General features: G+C 42.9%; 1 protein-coding gene across 2 annotated transcripts in view; it reads right to left on the bottom strand.

The window, feature by feature from the left end:
• The window catches only part of PDE1A (phosphodiesterase 1A), a 144779-nt gene extending 125154 nt beyond the window's left edge, over positions 1 to 19625 (bottom strand). Inside the window, exon 1 of one of the 2 annotated variants that reach the window (XM_081875738.1) lies at positions 18781 to 19625. In XM_081875738.1, coding sequence (XP_081731864.1) covers positions 18781 to 18890 — 110 coding nt within the window. In that variant the 5' untranslated portion in view covers positions 18891 to 19625. The remainder of the gene's footprint in view (positions 1 to 18780) is intronic. The other variant, XM_081875742.1, reaches the window with a different exon arrangement.
• Positions 19626 to 24904: the final 5279 nt, after the last annotated feature.

The following is a 24904-nucleotide window of genomic DNA, read 5'->3' as shown; positions in this document are numbered from 1 at the left end:
CATGATTATCATGACATTTACTCCTACTTGAACAATCTCTGGAAGAGATACATGACAGCTTAACCGCAGGAGATTGTCCCTGTTCTCAGACATACCATGAAACCATCAAGGAAGTGAAGCTGCTAGCCCTACACAGCCCCCCCCCCAAATGAGCAGTAAAAGAAAAAGTCTTGTGGAACTTCCAAGCTCCACTTGATCAGAAGGTGCCATTGTTTTCCAGGTTTCTCAATGTGATTTCTCCTGCTCAGAGAAGGTTGGTCCAACAAGGCATTCCCCCATCCATCTCAGTCCACCCTCAACTAGTCTCACCTTTTACTTAGAACCAGACCATGTCTGTCAACACCCTCCCTTCTTAGTCTAAGTGTTGCCCTTGTAGAACTCAGCTGGGGGAGGATGGGGACAATTCTAAAATTAGTGGGCTCTGCCTGTCACTTTCACTGGCTCTGCCCACTATTGACTGCCCTGCTTTCTACCCAAAGGGCATTCGGGTACCCCTAGTCCTGCTTTTCCTCCAAGTAACCCAGATTTGTATGAGAGAGATGTAATCCCATGTTTACTCTCAAAACAGCTGCTCCCTAACAAGAAGATCAGGGTGAGGTTGGTATGAGGTCACCTGGATGCTCAGAGATTGGATCCTTAGTTGTCCAAATCCAAAACTCTATCTGCTACAAGAATTGATATGCCACCATTTATATCCCCCCCCCCCAGAGGCTTACATAAAAAGCCATAAAAGTGACCAAAACATGATATACTGTAAAACATCGAAGTATGACTATATTGAAACACAGCAATTAAATCAAAATGGAGCACCAATATTAAAAAGAAATTTCAAATCATAAGAAATTTTTCAGGCTCCGTTTAAAAGCCAGTAGAGTGGGGAAGCAAACATATATTTTTCGGGAGAGAATTCCACAAACACTGAACAGATCAGGACTCCCTATTCTGTTATCTTTTATGTTGTGAACTGGCCTGAGATCTACGAAAGAAGGGTGATAGACAAATTTAATTAATAATAATCCACGCTGTAAGGCTAACCTGCTCTTCTGACTGCCTATCAAACCTAGTTATAACCAAGAAGAATTTCATTTTGTTATTTCATTTAATTGTCATTTTTCTCGCAACCAATCATACAGCTGTGCCATCACTGTATCATCATGGCTACTAGTTTCGGATTATTTTGTGTGTAACCAGGAGCAGAAGCAAACAGGTGGGTGGCTGCATCTTTCTTCCATGGTTCAGATAACTCACATGGTGGCATCTTGCATGGATGTCTTTCAGTGATCAGTTTACTTTTGAGCTTGCAAAGGGGAGATGCAAGTGTAATTTCTTTCATTCTGGAAATCATCTGTCTTGCAGTCCGCACTTTGCAGCCCTCCCAGGTGCCCACCATCCCAGAAAACAGCACAACATCTTAGTGCAAGAGGTTAGGAAAATCACCCATCATGCATTTGACAGTTGGCCATTGCTTGCTTTTAAGTGAAATAAATGCAGGTGATAGGTAAAAGAAAGCACAAAGATCTCAGGCACTTGGTAGCCAGTTTTCAACGTTTCAACTGAAATTCGGGGGGAAATGTTATGAGGTAACTCCACCCACGTGGATTTTTTTCAGACTTGGAAGCACAGGCAGCCAGGGAGGCTGCAAAGCACTGGACAAATGTTTACTATAAAGAGAAGCACACCCACCAGCCTTGGACCCTTTGCAGTGATAAAGAGAGCTCAGTCCCCCAAACACACTGAAATTCTTAAAGCAGCACCCTGTGAATGAAGAAGCCACTTTTGTGGGGAAGAAACCATTTGAAATGTTTCAGCACCGCGCTGCACCACACACAGCATCACTGGCTTGCCACATTTTGAAGTAAACAAAATAATATACATTATTATCTAAAGAAAACCCTCCTCATATTAAGTCAAAAATCCACACCATACATTTAAAACACTCCTATACTGCTTTAAACAGTGGTGTGACTTCCTCCCAAATAATAATGGGAACTGCAGTTTAAAAGATGCTATCATCAATTTCCAGAGTTGTTTAACAACCAATCCCTCGTTGCAGGGAACTCTGAGAATTGTAGCTATGGGAGGAAGAATAGGTATCTGCTAAAAACTTTCAGCACCCTTAACAAATTACAATCGCCCAGATTTTGTGGATGGAGAGCCATGACTGCTAAATATATAGTGCAGATGTGCCCTCACAACTTGTGGCTGAAGCTTGCACACTTTCCCTGTGCAAGTTCTTCTGGAATAGTAAAAGGAGGGGTGCTTTTTCTTTTTAAAAACAGCACTGTGCAAGGGACTTACCCCTGTGCTTCACAATGTTGTGGCTAACATACAAAGCTGTTCTTGATACAAATTAAATATCAACTTATGGAAACTTTTTAAAAAAACTTCTTGTTTTACCTCATTTTCTCCGTCCTTGCCCATCTTCTCTAAAAAAAACAACAACAACCCCTAACTTATGAAAATGCACTTCAATCAAGGCCTGTATGGAAATATAATCTTCTCATTAACAGAATCCACAAAACAGTTGTAGGATGTACAAGGCAGAATCAAAATCGGTATTACATATTCAAGAGGATGATTGCTCCCAAAATAATCTCATCCCTTTTATTAGGCTCTCTGGAGGGAAATCTTGATTGCAGGAAAATTGTTCCTCCCTAGCCTCCCACAATGAGCAAGTACCACTTCCCAAGGGGATAATTAGCACTCCTCCGACATCAGTCTCCTCCCTCTCTTCCCTCCCACCTTAAACTCCTTGATGTTTAGAAGTTAAATCACAATACCATCAAAACCACTGCAGATACCGGTGCAATTCTAGATGATCAATGGTCTATCTGGTCCTAAAGAAAAACAAACCATAGTTGCCCACCATTTCCTGCCTCATTATAAAAAGTTCACCCGGATGAAACACACAATTAAGATGTACTAATTAGCTGACAACATTCTTTCACACTTTCCTGCCGAAGCAATTATTTAATACTTGAAGTATTAGAGAACAAGCTACCCAAGCCCGGAGACTCATGTGGTTCAGGTCTTCCTGAGCTGTACTTCATGCCTAGGGAATCACACAAGTTTACACACGCTCCTACATAAATATATATATTTCTGCACATAGACATGTATCAGAACAGGAAGAAGGCTAGGCAAAAACATTCATCCCTGGCGTGCAAATTATCTGTTAGCAGGAAGGCTTTTGTAATACCAAGATTCCTCACCTGAAATCTGAAATCGCACGTATTTGCTTGTATTAAGAACATCATAAGAACCTGGCTGCTAGATCAAGTCAAAGGCACTAACTTTAACATCCTGTAGACAACAGTGGTTTTAATTATCAGTCCTTTGATGGGCTTTAACATAGACCATTTTTAAATTGCTGGGTTATTTCTTGTTTGTTTACTACTGATCAATTTGTGATAGGTTTTGCTTTGTTTTAAGCCAGGGTAGGCAACCTAAGGTCCGTGGGCCGGATGCGGCCCAATCGCCTTCTCAATCTGGCCCGCAGACTGTCTGGGAATCAGCGTATTTTTACATGAGTAGAATGTGTCCTTTTATTTAAAATGCATTTCTGGGTTATTTGTAGGGCCTGCCTGGTGTTTTTACATGAGTAGACCGTGTGCTTTTATTTAAAATGCATCTCTGGGTTATTTGTGGGGCAAAGGAATTCATTCATTCCCCCCCCCAAAAAAAAAATAGTCCGGCCCACCACATGGTCTGAGGGACAGTGGACCAGCCCATGGCTGAAAAAGGTTGCTGACCCGTTTAAAGCTTTTAATTCTCATATCACGCTATTAATTTGTCAATCTTATTTATTTACCTTAGATATTTCTTCAAACAAAAAGATGGCTATTGTCAGAGTCACCCGTGGTCCCAGCTCACAAGAGACCAAAGTCCACTCCAGCTTATGTACAAAAGCTTTTATTCAAGAACATCAGTAGCTTTAGATCCGAAGTCCGTGACCCTACGTCTGTTACCCTTAGACCGCTGAAGTCCCCTCTGACTCGCTCCCCCCTCGACACCAGTTTAAGAGGCTTGTACTGGTCCACCTCTTTCTCTCTTTCCTTTTCCGCAGGGTCTTTCTGCCCCCCTGTGTTCTCTCCCTTCGGGACTCTCCCGAGGCTGAATCCTCTGCCGCCTCCTCCCCCCTCCTTCGGGCTTTGGGACCAGGCTCCTCCCCAGGACTCTCTTCATTTCCGCGCGCCTCCCATTTTGAACTTGGCGCGCTTACGTTGCTCTTGACCTTCCTTTCGACCGTTACATTGCCCTCAATACTACTTTCCTCCCCTTCCGGCAGCACGTTTTGCCCTGATCTCCTTCCCCTCTCTGCTTCCTGTTCTGCTCCTTCTGACACACTGGTCACTCCTCCCCCCTCACTCCGTTCCAGCGGAGCAGCCGGTCTCGCTCTCCAACTCCCACTGTGGGTTCCCCCTTCCTTTCCCTGCTCCTGACTGCTTCCCCCTCTAGCTCCCCTTGGCTTGACCAGAGGGGCTCCCTTTTGGGAGTCCTCCGATTCACTGGACGGACTCATGGACAATCTTGGGTCATTGTCATCCTCTTCCTCGTCAGTCTGGAATCCTTCCCCCTCACTCTGCGTCTCTCTTCCTGAACCCCTGACAGCTATGAACATTTTAAAAAGATAATAAGATACCTGGCTTTTCAGTTCTTATTTCAGCCCAAAGAAACATTTCTGAATTGTTATAATTCAGATGAATTGGCCCATCAGAAACTCAAACCAGGAACGGAACAGGAATTGTGCAATCTAGATTGACTATAGTCAATGTTGCGTGTTATCTTTAACATATTCCTTGAGAGCCTTTGTAAGTAATGATTTTATCCAAACAATGGCATGCTGTATTTTACACTCGGGTAAATTTAGATGAGTTTGACCAAACTGCGGGAGGCAGTGGAGGACAGAGGTGCCTGGCGTTCTCTGGTCCATGGGGTCACGAAGAGTCGGACACGACTAAACGACTAAACAACAACAACAACAAATTTAGATGAAATCCCAAAGTTATAAAGCATATTGTAGCAAAGACATTTAATGAGGATTAATCTGCATACCTCTCCTTTATTTTTTTCTTCATTTGCCATCATTATGAATCTAATTGTGATTCTGTTGTATTGTTATGCAAATCAAAGCCAATCCAGCATATGAAAGGCAATGTTCTAGTGGCTTGACTGTTGCCAAATAAAGAAGCCATTTTGAGACAGCTTCACATGCAATCCTATGATAAGCCCCACAGTTGTGGATGCTGTGTTGAAACCATGATACGATCTGAAGCCTTGCTCTGTATCTCCCTCACTTTACTGAAATGAGAACCAACTTCCTAAATGACAGTAATTAATCAATCACATGCTTCCTAGAACCGTTAGCATATTCAAGGACATGTAATCATCTCTCTATTTAGTGAAACTTTAATAGCCCAGGGATCCAGAGGTGATTATACTACAACTTTCATCAACCCTGAACATTGACAGGTGGCTACTTGGATGACAGAAGCAATGGCTGCACAACACTGTGCCTACTTTATCTTGTTCTTAAACCATACACAAGGCTTCCTCAAACTCAGTCCTCCAGACGTTTTGAGACTACTCTTCCCATCATCCCTGACCACTGGTCCTGCTAGCTAGGGATCATGGGAGATGTAGGTCAAAAACATCTGGAGGGCCGAGTTTGAGGAAGCCTGCCATACACACTTAATAGAGCTCTATCAGCAGTAGATTTACCTATTCACATCAATGAAGAAGGACAATTTTTTTAAGCATAGTACCAAACAATCTGAAAAATGCGGAAGGGAATTAGCACGTTCAATACTAATTTTCTTTCTACTCATCTTAAATGACTAAGGCTGCAGTCCTACAGACTCTGGGATGGCATCCCTATAGGATGTTTTGGAATCTCAGAGAGAGAGAGAGAGAGAGAGAGAGAGAGAGAGAGAGAGATGCTCCCAGAGAGGAAAGTTGCCCTTCCATGTTGACCTGCCCAGTTCTTACAATCTCTTCGTAGTGATGCCACCTTCTGTGGTTTGCAGTCAAATACTCTACCACTGAGCTATACCCCCACCTTCTGTGGTTTGAAAGGTGGCAGCATGTGGAAGGACCTTCTCTGTGGTGGCCCTCAGGTTATGGAATGGCCTTGCTCCAAAACTGTTTCTTGGCTGCCACCACTGTATACTTTTCAATAATTGGTCAAGATGCACCTCTTTACCCAGACCTTTGCTTGAATGGGTATCTCCCCTCCTCTTACATTGCTGCACACAGCAGTTATGTACTCTGTTATCAGGTGTGTGTGTTTAAAAAAAAATTAATTAATTGTACATTGAATTTCTTACAACTGTGGTATTTTTTTTGCAATTTGTCCAGGGACCATTTAATGAAGGGTGGGCTACAAGTACAAAGAACTAATAAGTAAATAACTAAATCATGGTTGAAATCAAAAGTACTGGGCACAATGTTGAAAAGAAGGATGAGCTTCTTTTGCGGAATTAGACGGCAGCAGCCAAAGGGGGGGGGGGGAGAGTACTGTTCTTGCATTGCTCTCAGTCTGTGACTCATCTTCTGGGAGTGGGACCAGATTGTCTTCTTGTTCCACTTGCATGAGAGGGAAATGAATCCCGAGCAAAGTCAACATGCTGCCAAGTGTGTGTAAAAGAATGCCAGCATCTGTGGTCCATTCTTCTAAATTGCAGTCGAGTGAGGTGGCTTTTGTTGTTGTTTGTTTAAAAAGGAACAGCCCGCATCTTTAAAAAAAGGGGGGGAAAGCTCGCTGACTTGTATAAGGTGTTTTGAGGCTGCAGTAAGAAGCTTAAGGAGATCAGGAGGGGAAAACAGGTTTCAGGGACGTTTACAGGGATTGACTTGTTGTCTTTCAAAATGTGACGCCCTGTGCAAAGCCCAAATTTGGCACCTCCAAATGGATCTTCTCAATTATGGATCGTCTCAATTTTCCACCCACTCAGCTCAGTGCCCTGTGCAGGGAACCTCCTGCACCACCCTAAATCTGACGCTGACATCTGGGATTGTGGGTGGAAAAGCAGTGCATTATTGCCCTAGAATATGTCAGGGACTGAGCAGAGGGGGAACGGTGGAGACCACCTCCCCATCCTGACCCTTCTAGAGAAGAGGAAGACAGTTCAGAATTACAGCAGGAGTTTGGGGGAGGTCACAGCTCAGAGGCAGATGAGGGGGAAAGTTGGGAAATAATGGGAGAGGAGGAGGAGGAAGAGGAAGCACCAGGGGGTGACAGCTGGCAGACACAGTGTCTTTAGAAAGCATTCCAGACCCCACCCCTCTCCCAGAATCTGGTGAGCCTTGAAAGTAGGAGAGCAAATAGCTCAAAGGCAGAGGGCGCTTGTCCGCACCCATAGAGCAGATGAGAATGACTAATGAGGAAGTGGGAGAGACAGGGGGACAAACACTCGGGACAATGCCATTATTCAAAAAGCTGGGTTCTAAAGCCTCTCTCTGTAAATACTGAATAAAAAGCGGACGTTAAGAAGCATTTCCTTGTATTTGTACGTTCCTGGGCAACTGGCTGTGGGAGTTGCTGGCAGCCTCCTGACAGAATAACAAACCCTGCTAAATCTGAGCTCATGATATAGATACAACAATTCTCATGCTGGGATTTCACTTATGGAAGAGCGGAGTGTACAACTACATAAATAAAACCCTCAGAAATGCCACATGCATTTCTCACATGGGTGAGAGAGATAAGTTAAACCTTCCCTTCCCTGCTGTAGTCTTGAGGAAAATCTGTCCTCAGAAGCTGCTGTAGTGGAAGAAAGAGTCTCCCGCCGACAGAAATGGGAGATTTCCCTCCCAAGGCTAATACCACCTTCAGAGAAGGGATCTATTCATTAGGACCATAGCAAGGTAATAAAGGATTAAATTAAATTCAGATAATTATCACATTGCATTTTTAATAGTCTGTTAGGAGCTGCCCACAGTGGTTGGGGCAACCCAGACAGATGGGCGACATATAAATAAATAAATATTATTACATGTTCAGGTTCAATCTCCATATAGGACAACTGCATATCCCTGCATTGTAGGGGGTTGGGTTAGATGACCCTCATGGTCCCTTCGAACTCTACAATTCTATGAATCTATGTGTGTGTGCGCACACACACACACACACAACTGATGCAATTTGCATTTAAAGAAGAGCCTGTGCATTAAATGCAAATATACTTCTACTTTCACTTCTGCTTTGTCAGTGTATTAGACCAGGGCTTCCTGCTAAAGAGTTGACTGGAATATGTGCACCATTTCTTCAGTGAAAGGGTCACTTGAGTATCCCACATTATTAACAAACTTCACGCTCATCCATGTGTGTTATTTCAAAGCACTTTATTATTTGGCCTGTCTTCATGAAGATAAATAAGCCATGCTTGACAAATGGTATCATCAACCTAACCTGAATATTATTGTTAAAAGATGCTAATGAAGGTACCTTTTTTAAAAAAAAGAAAAGAAAAATAGTAGACCTTAAAGTTTCCCCGTTCAAACAAATGAGTCAATGTATCCAGAAGAGGCTGTGCGGTATGTTGTTTTTATTAATGCTTTGGGAAACTCTGCACTAATAAGGCCTTTTGTAACAAATAAACAGGCTATTAAGTAACAACTGGGGTGGTGAATCTCACTGTTCGTTTTAGCTCTTCTGTTTGTGGATGCAGTGAAATTATCAGGCAGTGCTTATTATGGCTGACAATTGCCAGGACTAAATTGTAGATGATTTCTCTCTCTCTCTCTCTCTCTCTCTCTCTCTCTCTCTCTCTCCCCCCCCCCCCCCCCGCAGGATGAGGATCCTGAGTGGACCACAGTGGCTCTCACACCTGCAGAACAGATGGAGGAGGTTGACTCCTCAGGGAATGCCTGGGTCAGAAGACTTTGTATGTCTCAAGGTCCAGAAGAACCAGGCTCTTTGGGAATAAGAGGCCTCTTCAGAATGAAGAAACCTTGAAGGCTGAATCCAGGCAACCAGGTTGCATAAGCTCCTCTCAGCTAGCTGAAGAGTATTAGCTGCTGGAACAACCCAGGTCTTTAACAACCCAGTTTCTTCTTCTGGCTTCCTCCCCTGACAGATCCTGTGCTACTGACCCCTGCTAATATTTTGCTCTTGAAAACCTACCTAGTTTTACATTGCTTCATGTGCATGTCACACTTGGCTTATGACCACACCTACCTTTGGACCTCAGCTGTTCCTTAGGACCCTGTATTTCTGGGTTGTCCTGATAGCTGACTGCAACCTTTATCCACTGGTGTTTAGGCAGCACCCTGTCCTGGGGCTCTCATTTCTCCTTTGGATTTGCTCAGGGACGAAGCAGAGTAGAAATCCATAATTGAGCACAGAAGCAACAACAGCATACCCAGTGATATGGTGGTGAATTTCGAAGTGCCAAAGCTCACCATGACAGTCACCATAAGCATCCCCCCACAAAGTGAGTCCCATAGCTATGCTCTCATGGAGAATCCAAAAATGCAAGCCACTGTGTTGGTCCATTATTATTATCACACACCAAAAAGCAGCAGTATAAAGTACAACACCCTATTTCTTGGGAGCAGCAAGATTGCATTCCTGTGCAAAGCTTCCCGGAAGGAAGTACCAGCACTTCCTGGCTCCACTTACCGCTGCCTGCATGGGTTCAAAAGGCATTGGGCAAGGGCTTCTGCTTGCATAATGGGGCTTCCCCACTCTCTTCTCCCCGTGCCCCCCCCAAACTTGGCTGGGTAGGATTGGGATTATTGCACAAGAGGAGGGGGAATAACATTCCATGTGGCAAGCATACAGAACATTTGCAACAAGACAACGTTGAATTCTGCACATTCAGCTCTAGCAAGAGATCTTCAGCCAGTCGAAGCATAACCTTTTAGCTTTTAATTAGAAATGCAGGCTTTTTAAATTAGAAATGCAATCTTGCAAAGAGGTGTTGCCATTTCGGCTGCCAGTACGAAGGAGGAACGCTGTCAAAGGAAAGTATACAGCTCCTGCTTGATTTTTTTCCTCATTCTCCGACTTCCTCTAAGCTAATCTATTATCAACAAACTCAAGAGTCTCATTGTCATCACATTCACTTGCCAGAGCAAGGAGAACGCCATCAGTTACCCTGGCGTTCCGGCAGATGACATCATCGCTCCTGCTCTAGCAGAAAAACCCTGGATAGAGATGTACTCCCCTTCCTTTATGCCTCTGAGCATACAGAGGGCTACAATAAACCAGCAAGAAAGCAGTTTGTTGGGTGTCCTATCACATACGAGGGACGTATTGCGGATCCCTTCCCAGTGGTTATGTAGCTCAGTAGCACATCACATGCTTTCAATGCAGAAGGTCAAGGTTTGATTCCTAACATCTCCAGTGAGAAAAGATCAGGTAGCAAAGAGCCCATGCCCCTGGTCTCTGCTGTCACACTGCTACCATCTATGGGGGGAAAATAACACTTGAACGCTTGCACTGTTGGTGGCTCAAAAATATGAGATTCCTGTATTGCAAGGGGGTTGGACTAGATTGCCCACAGGGTCCATCCCAACTCTACAATTTTATAATTCTATGAAAGGATGTATACAGCAACAGGGTGAACATCAGTGTTCAGCTGGTCTGCCCTGGACACTTGGATCAGGAGTGTTCAATGGTATCCAACTAATGAGTCCCATCAGTGCATGGATTTGCACTTGTGCAACAGAACTTTCCCCCTTTCCTCCATCACACACACCCCATGATATCTCCAAATCTGCTCCAGAGGGTTGGGAGAACCCCTAGAGCAGATTTAAGGGGGAGACATAGGGGTGGGAATTCCATTATGCAAGCAGGAATCCTTGTGCTAATGGGATGTATTAGTTGGCTGGGGACTTGGGTGGTGCTGTGGTCCTATAAACCACTGAGCCTCTCAGGCTTGCCAATCGTAAGGTCAGCAGTTAAAGTGTGTGATGGAGGGAGCTCCCGTTGCCTTGTGCCAGCTCCTGCCAACCTAGCAGTTCAAAAGCATACCAGTGTGAATAGATAAATAGGTAGGTAAATGGCATTTCCATGCGCTCTGGCTTCCGTCACAGTGTCTCATTGCACATGATCCAGAAAAACTGTCTGCAAACCAACGCCGGCTCCCTCAGCCTGAAAGCGAGATGAGTGCCACAACCCCATAGTCAAATTTGACTGGACTTCACTGTCCAGGGACCCTTTACCTTTACCTGTTAGTTGGCTACCACCCTTTAGATGGAATAATGTGTGCCTTTTTCCCACCCGAACCCCAGAAAACAGCTTCAAATCTAGCTCTCCCCCCCCCCCCCGTATTCATAATATAATTTTTGTGTGGCATTTCTGCTGCCAATTGCATATAAAGGCATGGACAATTAAAAACATGGGAAAGAATTCAACATCACATTATGTCCATCATTCCATCAGGGCAAAGCATTGCCAGGTGGAACAATCTACCCTACATTATGTTCTAGGGGTTCTCCTGACCTCTTCCCTCATGAACCAATGTTGGGGGTGCAGAGGGAGCACGGGGGGATAAGGAGGAGGGAAACATGAGTTTTTGTGTACGTTTCTGCTGATGAGACTCATTTCGTTCATGATGCTTCTGCCTATTTGTACTTATTGCTCTAGCTGAGACACCTTGAAGAAGTGATATATTCCAAGAATGCACACAGACAAAACAGCTTAGTCCTCACCTAACAGCTGCAAAAGACTCCTGTGAATTTTCAGAGGCTTATACGTTTATGGTTTAAATGCCTTAACCAGAAAAGTCAATTCAGTTCATTTAAATTAAAGGCTTCTTCATTTGCTCCACTGAATGGTAGCAAAATTGCCTGGTTTCTGTTTTGACCTTTAACTAGGGTTGGATGAATCTGTCAGTTTTGTCTTCTCTCACATTTCTCATTTTTCCAGTCTCATATTTTCCCATGGGTTTGTGGATTTTTTGAAAAGAAAAAGTCCTTACGAATATTCGCCCACCTTTTATTGCTCATTTCTGTATGCAATTTTGCCTAATGTGCACATCTTTGCAAGCAGTTTCCCTGTGTTTCATGCATTCTTGTGTGTTATTTGCACCAACATATGAATTTTTATCCACCCTTTCCCCTAATACATGAATCTCTGTATGCACTGTTTGGCTGGAGAACTGAATTGCAAAACTCTGAAAAGTGCAAATATTATTGGGATTATTGGGCGGCATTTTGTATTGGGAGGTGGAAAATAGGCACAGTCACATCAAAATGCAAAACAAGCCACATTTCACCCCCAGGCCTACCTCCTGAAACAATATTTTGTCACCACTCCTTGCTACATGCAAAGACGCCCAGCGGACAGCTGCTCATGGCTTGCTGAACTGCTCTAACTGATCTCTGGAAAGAGAACTGCAATGACTGAATGATGGGCAGCAATGAAATCATCACCACATTTGGCTGTAGCATCAAGTGTGAGTGCAACTCCTTGGCAGGAAAACCAATGCTGTTTCACTGCAGAAACTTAACAAATGGATATTGACAGGGTCAAGTAGGAGTGCGAGTCCTCTGTAAGCTTCCCTGTTTACCCGCGGCTGCTTGGGTTAGAGGTTTGACATTTTCTCCCTTCTGCGCAGCTGTTGCAGATAGACACTTGTGGAAGACACAGCCTGATAGTTGGAGATACAAGCATGACTTACTGCATATGATGCTCTGTGCAGGGCTGCCTTTGAAAATGGTCTGGAAACTGCAGTTGGTCCAGAACAAGGATGCAAGATAGATGATAGATAGATAGATAGATAGATAGATAGATAGATAGATAGATAGATGATAGATAGATAGATAGATAGATAGATAGATAGATAGATAGAGATAGATAGATAAATAGATAGATAGATAGATAGATGATAGATGATAGATAGATATAGATAGGTAGATAGATAGATAGATAGATAGATAGATAGATAGATAGATAGATGATAGATAGATAGATGATAGATAGATAGATAGATGATATAGATAGATAGATGATAGATAGATGATAGATAGATAGATGATAGATAGATAGATGATAGATAGATGATATAGATAGATAGATGATAGATGATAGACTCTTTATTTGCATCAGCCACTAGCCATAGCAAACTTAACTATAGAAAATACATTTTGGGGGTTTATATCAATAATCAAATAATAGATCTTATTCTAATTGCCCCCACTAAAAACCTTGCAGTTTTTGCTGTCACCTGATCATCTTGATCTGCTAAAAGAAAGGAGACAGTTGCAATGGTTGAGCAACCCAGCATGGACAATAATAGATAATAATAACCTCCCTCCTGAAATCTTTATAAAGAGTGCGAGCCAGAATGGGACGAAGCATTTTACCATTTTATGCCTGGGCTTTGTCAGCTGCATTGGCTCCCAGTCCATTCCTGGCTCTGTTAAAATTGTTGGTGCAGCCTTTGACCTGCTAAACAGCTTGGGATCAAGCTACCTGACAGACCCACACCTTCCACATGTTATCTGCTTGTGCCATCAAAAGTATGAAGAGCAGGATTGCACGCCACTTCCCAACATCCCTTGATGATTGACTTTGCTGGCTGAAGCTGATGGAAGCTGGACTCCAGAAACATCTGGGCAGCCCCAGATTCTCCATCCTTGATGTAAAACATATGTCCCTGGTGTGTTCAAGTGCTGCCTGGTTTTCCAATGAAAAGAAACCCAAGGCATCTGTTATGAAATAACAGGTAAGCTTAAATGAAAAATGTTTAAAGCTGGAAGAAAAGCATAGCAGCTAATTAGCATAAAGGAAACATGCCAACATTATATAGAAGCACTTTTATTCCTTAGCTCTGTAAAATAAACTGCTGACCTGTGATGTTGAAAGGTGGATTGAAAGCAATTTGCAGGCCAGAGAAATCTGTACATTCTCACCTCCTGAAATGTAGGTGTAAAAGATTGCCACTGATGTTTTGGAACTTCAAAACTCCTGGGTGAAAAGTGTAATTTGAAAAGAGCTGCTGTTAGCATCATAGTGCACATTTGTGGCTGCCATTTGCTGTCCTGTTAAGAGTTCTTTGGAGATATATGCAGTGGTGAGCTCTGGCTTTCAGTGCACATGGATGCACATTGTTTTAATGGTTTAACCATTTCAGATGCACTTTGCCAGCTAACTCAAAGGACAGCTGCTACAAGTTTTCAGTAGAAACCAGCTGTGCACACCACTGATTGGCTAGTACTTGCAACATCACAAACCCTCATCCCACTGCAGAGAAATGTTGCAACAGTTTTTTAAATGACAAATGTTCATGCTTCACTTTTTAAACAATTACATGGATAGCCCATCTGAAGATCATGGAGGGAATTGAAGCAGAGATGACTGAAATCATTGCTTTAATCTCTGGTCAGTGCACTTTGTGCAAGCTGGGCTCATGCTATGCGAGAAAAAACAACAAAACAGCAAGCCCTGTTCAAAGGAACGCCTATGTGCTGTGCACATTTTGAGGTCCTGTTCAATTCTGAAATGGATGTGAGCTCTCTTTATGAGAGAAGATACGTCCTATTAATTTTTCCTTTATATGTCACTCATGCAGATAACTCCATGAGCTAGGACAATAGCCCCAACGGACGCTTCCTTCTCTTGTTCTGATGCTTCCTTCCTGATATTTCATAAAACCAATCAATATGCTGCCATATGTCTGACTTGAAGCTGAGGCTCCAATACTTTGGCCACCTCATGAGAAGAGAAGACTCCCTGCAAAAGACCCTGATGTTGGGAAAGATTGAGGGCACAAGGAGAAGGGGATGACAGAGGATGAGATGGTTGGACAGTGTTCTTGAAGCTACCAACATGAGTTTGACCAAACTGAGGGAGGCAGTAGAAGACAGGAGTGCCTGGCGTGCTCTGGTCCATGGGGTCACGAAGAGTCGGACAAATGACTAAACAACAACAACATGTCTGACCTGTCCAGTATTCCCTTTATGTGATTTTAAAATTGACCATTTAAACAACAACAACAAAAAACAACCAAATGAAGAATGCCCACCGACCCATCAAAGTGGAGTCCTTGGAAAAAAGCACAAGTAATTGAATTATCAGTGGTCATTTGGGGATGGAACTGGACATCATCAGACTTCATTTCTGCCAAACACACCCATGTCTCTTTCCCTTTTCTTTCTTGGAATACTGAAATAGAACTTCACTTGAATCCCTTTACACATGGTGGACTACCGACAACCGTGTTTACCCAAAGCACTACTCCGTGTAATTGGATGATGCTGTATGTTCTAGTTGTTGTTATACTGAAGAAGAATCTTACTGAATCAGATCAGCAGCCCATCTAAGTCCCATGCACTATTCTCACAGCGGCCAATCAGATGCTGTAACATCTTAACATCACATTATTGATGTTTATAAAATAGAAACCGGGTGCTGGCCAATAAGATTTTTTATTTATTTCTTTGTGAGATTTCTTGACCGTGCTTTTTCGTAAAGTCCCGGGGGCAGACTGCAACTGGTGTGTGTGTGATTAAAACAAATAAAACAGTTACAGTTATGAAAACAAGTAATGCTGTTCCAACCAGAACAGAACAGTATAGATTCGGTAAAAGAAATGGGTTCCACCCCAAAAAAAAACCACTTTAGCAGGCAAAGGCCAGAGTAAAGAGATGTTCAATGAAGATGCTAGATGCACCTTTGTGAGGAAGGAATTTCACAATTTAGAGGCTGCCATAGATAAAGCCCAATCCCGGAACACCGTTCCCCACACTTCCAACAATGGCAGAACTACCAAGAGAATCTGGTTAAATTACACTGGATATATTTCCCAGGTGTCAAAAAAGGTTATTTATGTATGCCACTACTGCAGCCTGTTTTGTTAGCCCAAAAATGGAAACCAAGCAAGGTCCCAACTCACGAAGAATGGCAACTTAAGCTGATGGAATATGTGCAGCTTGCAGACCTAACACAGAATAAGAGAACAAAAAGAACATACATTTAGAGAAGACTGGGAAATGTTTATTGAATATATGGGGGGAAATTGTGTACCCTTGAAGATGTTGGCTACGTTAAGATAAATTCAACAGTGTAAATAAGTTTTGATGGATGTAATAATGGAATACTGAATGGTTTAGTTTATGTAAAATATGCAGGGTTTTATGGTATGCAAAATGAACCAGGGAAAGAGAAGAAAGGAAGTCACTGATATTTTAGGATGTTTAAATGAGCATTCCAAATAGTAAAACAGAAAATTTAATACAAAATTATATATTTTTAAAAAAATTACACTGGATATAACTGAACAACAATAAAATATCATGAACAAGATTCCCTAGAAGCCAGCCAAAAGGATGAGCTCTTCAGGGATCTCTTTAACTTGGAAGACTGCCAACTTTGGGAGGGGCATTTGGAACGCTGAGAAAGTGCCGTGGGCATCAGTCACAACATGGCTGCTGTAGCTACAAGCTGTGGATTCAGCTTGTGGATGTGTGGCATAACTTAAAATGGCTGCTGTGGGGGATGTGTGTGTGTGGCGTAACGCAAAATGGCTACCACATCTAAAAAAGCAAGAAAAAAAACAGAATGCCCCCCTACACACACACCAGCTGTCCCAACAATGCTGGTTATGGTTTGGAAGGCAACTATATCAACCACTACTTTGCTTGCTCACCAAAATAAACTTTTTACATCTCTCCTCTGTTCGAAATGAAAAGGAAAATGGGTGCTCAATCTTGGCATCCAATGAAACAAAGCCATGTTCAAGGGTGTGTAAGTTCAATGTAGGAGAGTCCAACCAAGCCAGTTGAGACTATTCACAAGTGCCATAGGAACGGCTGAGGGGTACATTGGAACCTTCAGCCATCATATGGGTGACCCCTGATGTACAGGGTCGTCAGACTTTCAGAGTCGCTAAGCCTGAAGCTCAAGCTTGGTGATATGATGGGGTGGTCAACATGTAGTTCAGACCCGATATTTTGCAGGTGTTATGACACACAGATTGCAATGACGGTTTTAGTAATAACAACAACACCCCTTAGAATCAACTTGCAATGCTAATAAGAGAAAATATCCTTATCTACCTTGAGCCCATATCACATGGATAAACCTGGGTTTGGTAGCAGTAAGAGATGCCTTGGTGTACCACACGTGTTCCCAACACCGGATTTCAAAGACTCTCTTCTGCCTCCATTTTTTTAAAAAAAACACCAAGTTCAGCAACTTGTCTTTCATCCGCCTAACATTATTCACCTGATTTTGCGCAGGAAGTCCAGAAATGGCACTTTTTATTGATAAATAGCCCAGTTCCTGCTGGGACCTGTTGTATAGGGAGCAACATAAAAGAATGAGTCCAAGAATAGTAGACAGAGGGGGGAGGAAGCACAAGTTTAATCTATATTTTCCCAAGCTGCTTTCACTGAATCTGAAATTCCCTTGTTTCCTTTCAAGTATGTATTTTCTTTTTCCTGCTGTTAACCGTGTGGCTAGGATCAATACCAGTCTTTCATTCCCAGTGTTTGAAATCACCCACTTCCTACAACTAACTCAAAACAGCGTATGCAAATGATGACAACACCTTTTGACTTAAACCTCAAACCTTTGTCACAACAATGTTCCTCCAGGAGCTATTTGATTTTGTAGTTTCAGGACTCCAAACTGTGGCTTAAGTCACAGTCATGTCTGTGCACCTGGTGACTCAAAACATGAATGGCCTGTATTGAAAAGTCTTGTGTTCAAGGGGATGCAAGGACAGGGCATTCTCTTTGGGGTGTTGCAGCCACTGATGTCCTATTCACGCACTGCAAGTCGTCACTGGATGCTGATGAACCTGCACCTGTTAATTAAGCCTTTGTCATCATGCTGAAAACAGGCCACCAGACAGCCAATGATAATACAGAAATGGGTTCACCTCTTCAATGTGAGGTTTATTCTATAGAGCAAAACCTTTGGACCCAACGAGCTTCCTCTGAAAGGTACAGTTTCTCTATGAGCATCTTTCCATCCAGGAGGACCATGACCACATTCAGTTGAGTTAAAAATGTTCAGTTTGGTCTGTTGCTTCCAAGTTGCCATGTTCTCTTCTGCCCATCCACTTTTTTGCCCATGGTTGTGTGGCTGCAGTAGGGTCAGGGTGTGGTAGTTTCATTGCCCCCTGTTTCTCCTAGGGCCCTTTCCTCCACTCCACCCACACCAGGAGTCAAGTAGGAACCATGGACCATCTTCTGAGATTATCATGTGCCAAATTAAATGGATAAATAAAGATGATGGATGGATGGATGGATGGAGATAGATGACAGTAGGTAGATAGATGATAGATAGATGATAGATAGATAGATAGATAGATAGATAGATAGATGATAGATAGATAGACAGATAGATAATGATAGATAGAGATGATAGAGTCATTAAACACTGAACATGCCTCTCTTGCACTGTGCATTAAAAACTGCCACTTTCAGTGCTTTCCTACTTGAGTATACTTTCCTAGATACCCATGCTCACTACGGGATGACTTTTTTCTCCTGGTCACATTGCTGCTACCCATACAACCCCAAGCTAGACAACAAGTTTCTTTTGGGGAGGTTGGACAGTCACACCCAACTCTTCGAAAGGTGCATGTGTTACGCTGCCAGTGGCAGCTTCCCTTGTTGCCTTGGCCGATGCAAAGCAAACCACTCCAAGACACCCTATGCAACCCTGTCGATTCCATCAAATTAATCAGTCCTCAAAATCAACCACCAAATTGATCGTTTTTGAGACAAGTGGCTTGCCAATGCACCCAATGGCAATGCATGTTCTCAGAGACAACATTCAATGAGACAAGGCAAGGGAAAGAGAAGAGGTGGAATACTCACATTCCTTTGAGCCGTTGCCACATCTTCTCCGTGTGGCCTCCTATCGGATACTTTAAAGGAGCGCTCTCCATGCCCGGAGTCGTCTCGGTACCCGTGGAGCCCATGGCCATCAATGTCCAGCCAGCAGTGACAGAATTAGAGTTAATCTCAGCGGCGAGGAGGAAGAGTCTTCTTCAGTTTGGCACACAGACCAGAAGATCTGCACATGTTAGGCAGCAGCTGCTCTCATCTCTCTCGAAACCTATCAGGATTACAGAGCGGAGGGGAGCTTCTGCCTCAATTGCTGATTCACTCGGCTGGCCAAATCCACACTCTGCCTGCCCCCTTCCCTCCGTGCCAACTCAGTCCCTTAAGCACACAGCTCTCCTGACCTCAAGACAGATTAATCCATGCCAGTGAGGCAGCAAATGTGCCGCCGATCGTTGATGCTCTCCCCGCACTTGTCTCTGGTTCGGTTCAACTGCTGGAGTCCTGCGCACAGAAGCGCAGCTGTCTCATTCAAAATGTGCAGGAATCTCTGGCCACGCCGGAATCAATGTGAGCATCTAGAGTGGTCCAGGAGAGAGAACGATTTGTGCGCTCGCTTGCTTGCTTGCTTGCTCGCTCGCTCACTCTCTCGCTCTCTTTTTCTCTCTGCAGTTCACAAAGCAGGGTGCAATCAGGAAGCAGGTGGCTGGAGCCAATCTGAAGTCCGCACCCTCCTTAATCAAGGGGGAGCATCTGCTTAAGCGTCACTGCTTCCCCTTCTCTGCATTGATCCTGAATTGCTTCTCTGCCAACAAAAGCACCTCTCAGAATGAATAAGCAGAGCAGGCATGGTTGGTGTGCATGGAGCTCCTGCATAAAAGGGAATGAGAGAGAGAGAGAGCGCTCCACAGGTTGCCATTGAAGGAGTAGGCTCTTAATTGCGACTATTCGGCTTCTCCTAGCAACTCCGCACAGTAGATTACTGTCAAATTAACCCGTTGAAAAAGCAGCAGCTGCAACACAGTCTCCTCAGTGACTCCATTGGGACAGCAGCATGGGCTGGGGGGGAAGTATTATTAAGTCTGCAAATAAAAAGCCAAGTGACTGAGAGCGAATTCTTCTGCCAGTCCTGAAGCAGAGCACCAACCCTATTTTTCTAAGCCAGCTCTGGGCTTCTGGCTTCACAGCCAGCGCTGTGAAGCTGCTGGAAGAGGAAAGATTGCAGATCTGCTTCCTGTCACCTTCTTTGCTCAAACGTATTCTTGAGCATCGCTGGAGGCTCAGCGTTAGACTAGTGGTCTGGCTGGACTTGATTTTGGATCAAATAGTGGCAAGTGCTGTTTTATCAGAACATGAGCACAGGGAACAACCATTTGCTTCAGCTGAAGGTTTGGGGAAAGTCACAAAATTTATCATTTGGTAAACTCTTCCACAAGTGGGAACCATTTCAAGGAATCCTTATGTTTTCATAAATTAAGATGCTTCTACCAGTTAAGATTATTTACAACATCCTACTTCATTTATAGAGGATAATTGCATAACTTGCAGTTAGGGATGGGAAGAGATTAGAGTCAGTTCTCATCTGAAAGCAAACCTAGGTAGTTTGCACTTTCTGTGCCTTGGAATTTGCACTTCTCCAAATTTTGCAGTGCAGTTCTCCAGCCAAGGAAGACATACAAAAATGGATACCCTACCATAAAGTGTGCATTAAAAAGGCATTTATTAGTGAAAATAACATACAAAAATGCATTATAACAGCAAAATTTGCATTGCAAGAATTCACACATTGGGCAAAACCGCGTAGGAAATGACACATATTAGGAGAAATTGTCACTAAAATTCTAGTGAATTTTCATGATGCAAACCAACATGGAAATGTAGAGAACTGAATTTGCGACTGGAAAAATGAGAAACTGCAAAACCATTTGCCCACTGCTACTTACAGTACTTTGGAAATCCTCATAAAGTAGCCCAGTATTATTTCCCCCATATTGCAGTGTGGTGGAGAGTGAAGAAAAGAGACTGAGAGAACAGAGGCTCTGAAGTCAGTTCAGAACTGAATGAAATTTGGATCATAGTTTTCAATCTTGATTCACAATCAACACAAAACCTGCTAAGCCTTTCATTTTGCCAACTATGCAGAATCCATATATGGAACATGTTAAAAACTAAGCATTTCTCGATCCTATTGATTTCAGCAGATGTATTTTATTTATTTTATACATTGTTTATTTATTATATAAATGCTTTATCTGTTTTTAAAGGCATTTTAAAGCCACCAGCTCATTAAGCTATCACGGCCACGTACAATTAAATCTTCAAAACGTATTAAATTACATGGTTGTAAAAGGCAGAATGACCAACCAATGCTAAATCAAATTAATTCTTGAAAAACTCTTGGTGAAACAAATACTTTTCCAGCAAGCAGCAAAATACCAGGATTATAGGTGTATGCCTGATTTCAGTTCATAGGTGCGTTACTCTCCCAGAGATACCAGTTGGAGGTAAAAGTGCCCCTTTGCCTGGATCATTGTGACATCAGGCGATTGGCAGGTGGCCCTGTGGTGATTACCAAATATTATGTATATTTCTGCACTAGGCAATTTGTTATGCTTTTGATTGGGTAGGAACAATATTCAGGGAATAATCTGAAGGCCCACAATACCATTCAGCTGTCTACTTCAGCAGCTTATTGACTCAGCTACACAGCTGCAAATATAATGTTTTAAGTGTGTTTTAAATGCATTATACAAATGTGACACTAGATGGCGATGGTGAGCTAATGGCAAATTCAATGTATATTTTTAAAACTTGTTTTAAAAAAAGCATCTTCACAGCGTTTTTAATATGTGTCTATATTCCACCTGGGAAAGAAGAGAAAGATTGTACCCAAATGGTAGGGCCAGCACTCCATGAAGTTCTTTTCCTCTCTAGCCCCTCCGGGCTCCATGGTCCATTCTGTCTTTGCATCTATGGGCAAGTCAACTGCATCAGATCAGGAATCCATGGGGCAGCGCAGATAAACAAGTCGGGTAGCTACATGGTTGGAACCCAATCCATGGCGTCAGGTATCGGGATTGTGTCTCAGAGCATCCTTCAACAAACAGAGGCCTGAGCAGGACATTCCAACGACATCAGGTGGTGGCCTTTTGCCTGCACGATTTGAAATCAAGCCATAAGGGCAATAGCACAGCCTGCCATGCACTGACAATCAGCTTGCCAAGCACACTGGACAGCGCTTTGCACAGGCCTTTGAATGGCGGTGCCTGCAACCCCATTTTGAGGTGATATGGCATTAAGATGTAGGGCAGGTGGGTGTGCCTTGGCCCTATAGGCCACAGGGGAAGGCTTGTGAGGCCTGGTTAGGCCCATTGCCACAGTTTCTCCACCACTGGTGTAGATCTGCTGTTTGCAAAGTTAGAAGTTTCACAAATGGGGACGTATTTTATTCTAAGAATGTGGAGGTCACGTTCTCAGCCTGCAAAGTGGCTGGAGTCAGCAATGCGCTGCCGCATCTGTTTTTAAAGATATGCTCAAGAAACTGAACATATTTTAGAGTTTATTTTAGGAAAAGAGAACATCAGCATATATGAACTGTAGTCTTTTGTGGAAATGTATTAGTTCATTGCTGCCAACTGCTGAGAATTATTGTGTAAGATACCTGTTACAGCAGATAAAGTATATATTTCATCATTGTTATTGTTATTACAGCTATTACTGTGTTAATTTTCTATTGTTGTTGTGTTGTTGTTGCTGTTATTTCTTATTATTTTATTATCACTGTTTCAGGAGTGTCCTCCCTGCCTCCCAGGCCTACCCTCATTGACAAATGGGATGTTTCATTGATGGGGTTTGCCCATACAATTATGACTGTGATCAATTTCTCATTCCCCTTTAGAATAGGAGAACTAATTCTGTCTTTGGGATTTAACTTTGTGATCACAAGCGAAACACAGCATTTCACAAGTGCTGTTAAGAGGGAGCACCACAGAGACATTTTTAAAGCCCAAACTGTGTTAGCTATCACCCACCCACATTGCTTCACACTTACATTTGCATTGTTTTGCCGAGGAGGTAGATTGAAGCAGGGTGGGAAGAAATGATTGACAAGCAGCAAAAGCCTATCAGAACCTGTTTGCTGAGGTCATTTAGATTGAAGCTACTTGAGAAATTGAAAGAAATAGAGGGGCAGGTTTAACTTTAAAAACTCATCCTTTTAGTTTAGTTATGCCATAATATATTAGAGCGTATGTCTAGGAATCTATCTGAAGAAGCAAGATAAATGCTCCTTATTTCATCTGTAGTATCTCCCCACTTCATCTGCAAGGACCTGTCTGTGATCTTTATTCCCTAGACTACCTAAAACACTCTTTGTATAGATGTACAACCGATAAAACGAACATGTAAACCCTCGTAGTCATTTTTCCTGATGCAAGGCAAAGGGAATGTGTTTATAAGTGGGCAAAGCAATGAACAGTATGAGGTGGAAAGGGACAGGAAATTCACAGCCAGCCATTCTTATCGGCTTACCTGAAGGCTTATCCACACTTACTATTTCACTGTGTCACAGTCCATGCTTTAAAGCTCCATGTCTGAGTGCTCTCTCTCTCTCTCTCTCTCTCTCTCTCTCTCAATCCAGAGCATTCTCCGTGAAAACCCACTCTGTACCACTGAATCAGAGCAAACAGTAATCCATGGAACATCCTGAGCTCCAGGATTGAGGAATGTGTAACTTCCCCCCAACTTTTTGGTGTAAGCTTTCTGGAAATGTTCAGGGAGGCAGGAGAGGATATATTGTTTACTAATATCCTTCCTAACTTCCACTAGCAAGTTCTATAACTTAGCAGAGTTTTACATTCCCCTTTTAAACACACAGTGGGTAGCTGGTTGCAGGCTTGTTTAAGCCTCTTAATATTAGATTCCTGGTAAGTCCCCTTATATCCCTCTTAAAAGAATAAACACAACACAATCTTGTGTAAAGTATATTTAAAAAAAGTTTACTCACACATTCAGTTCACAGATGAATCCCTGAAGTTACAAAGTAACTTAATCCCAGTGACTGCAGACTGGCAGTCATTGCAGTTCACATGACGAAAGGAAGATGGAAAAGAGAGAGGAGGGCCTCGTGCCTTGTGGTTTTGGTACCTGCACAGGTAAAGTCACACTCACCTTTAGTCACATTCAAAAGGAAGTATGTCCCAGCCCAGGAGGAAACAGGAAGTTCCAACTGGCTGGACTAAATATCCCCTTGCATGTCCACTCTAGGAAAACAAGGAATGTTGTACTTGACTGCTACTTGTGTATCACATCCCACAAGCTTAAGTCAGAGAGATAGCAGCAGAAGCCAGAGTGCTACCTATAAATACATGCTGGCATATTTGGTGAGTGTGGATGTTTGTCTTTCTCATATATTTCTGTATTTTGAATCTGCTAGTAGTTGTTATGCTCCCCATATGTCGACTGTTTTGCTTTATGTTGGCTTATCTAATTGCTCTGTCCCGCTCCAAAATGTGATAAGCTTTATGTTGGCTTATCTAATTGTTCTGTCCCGCTCCAAAATGTGGGGTTTGAATGTATTCCTTCATGATATTTTTACAATGTAGTAAGAAAAATCTTTGAAATATGGAGCTGTTTTAAAATTGACTAAGTAAATAAGTGTGGGGATCTGGGGAACAGCAGCATGAATCTACCCACCCAACAGAACCTCTTCTAGGATTGGAACCCAGGCTCTCCAATATATTCCCTATTTTGGGGATCCAGGCTTTCAAAGATATCCACTATATCACCGATCTGGTACAGTGCTCAGCATCTGCATTAAAACAATCTCTGGAACATACATGGGGGTCCTTAAGACAGCTCTTACCCCTTTCGGTACCCTGGCAGCCCTGGGGATTGCTAGGAAGATCAGTTTACTAGGCCGATGGCAAAGATGAAATATTATATGTTGTTCAGACTCCCCATGGATCAAACCACACCATGGTGTGGGTAGTAACAAAAGATACAGAATGTGGTCAGTCTTAAAAAACCATAAAAGGTTGTTCTAACTTCTGAACTTGCCCTAAGTACTAAGATAGGCAGATGGCTTCCCTTAAATGATTCAGGGCTAGTTGAACCTGGAATTGAGTGGCCACTCCTTCTATCCTCCTGGCAGATGAAC

This window comes from Podarcis erhardii (genome assembly GCF_964252035.2).
Source record: "Podarcis erhardii genome assembly, chromosome: 1".
NCBI lineage: Eukaryota > Metazoa > Chordata > Lepidosauria > Squamata > Lacertidae > Podarcis > Podarcis erhardii.
The sequence above is the reverse complement of the archived record's forward strand: the minus strand, read 5'-3'. Positions and strand labels throughout refer to the sequence as shown.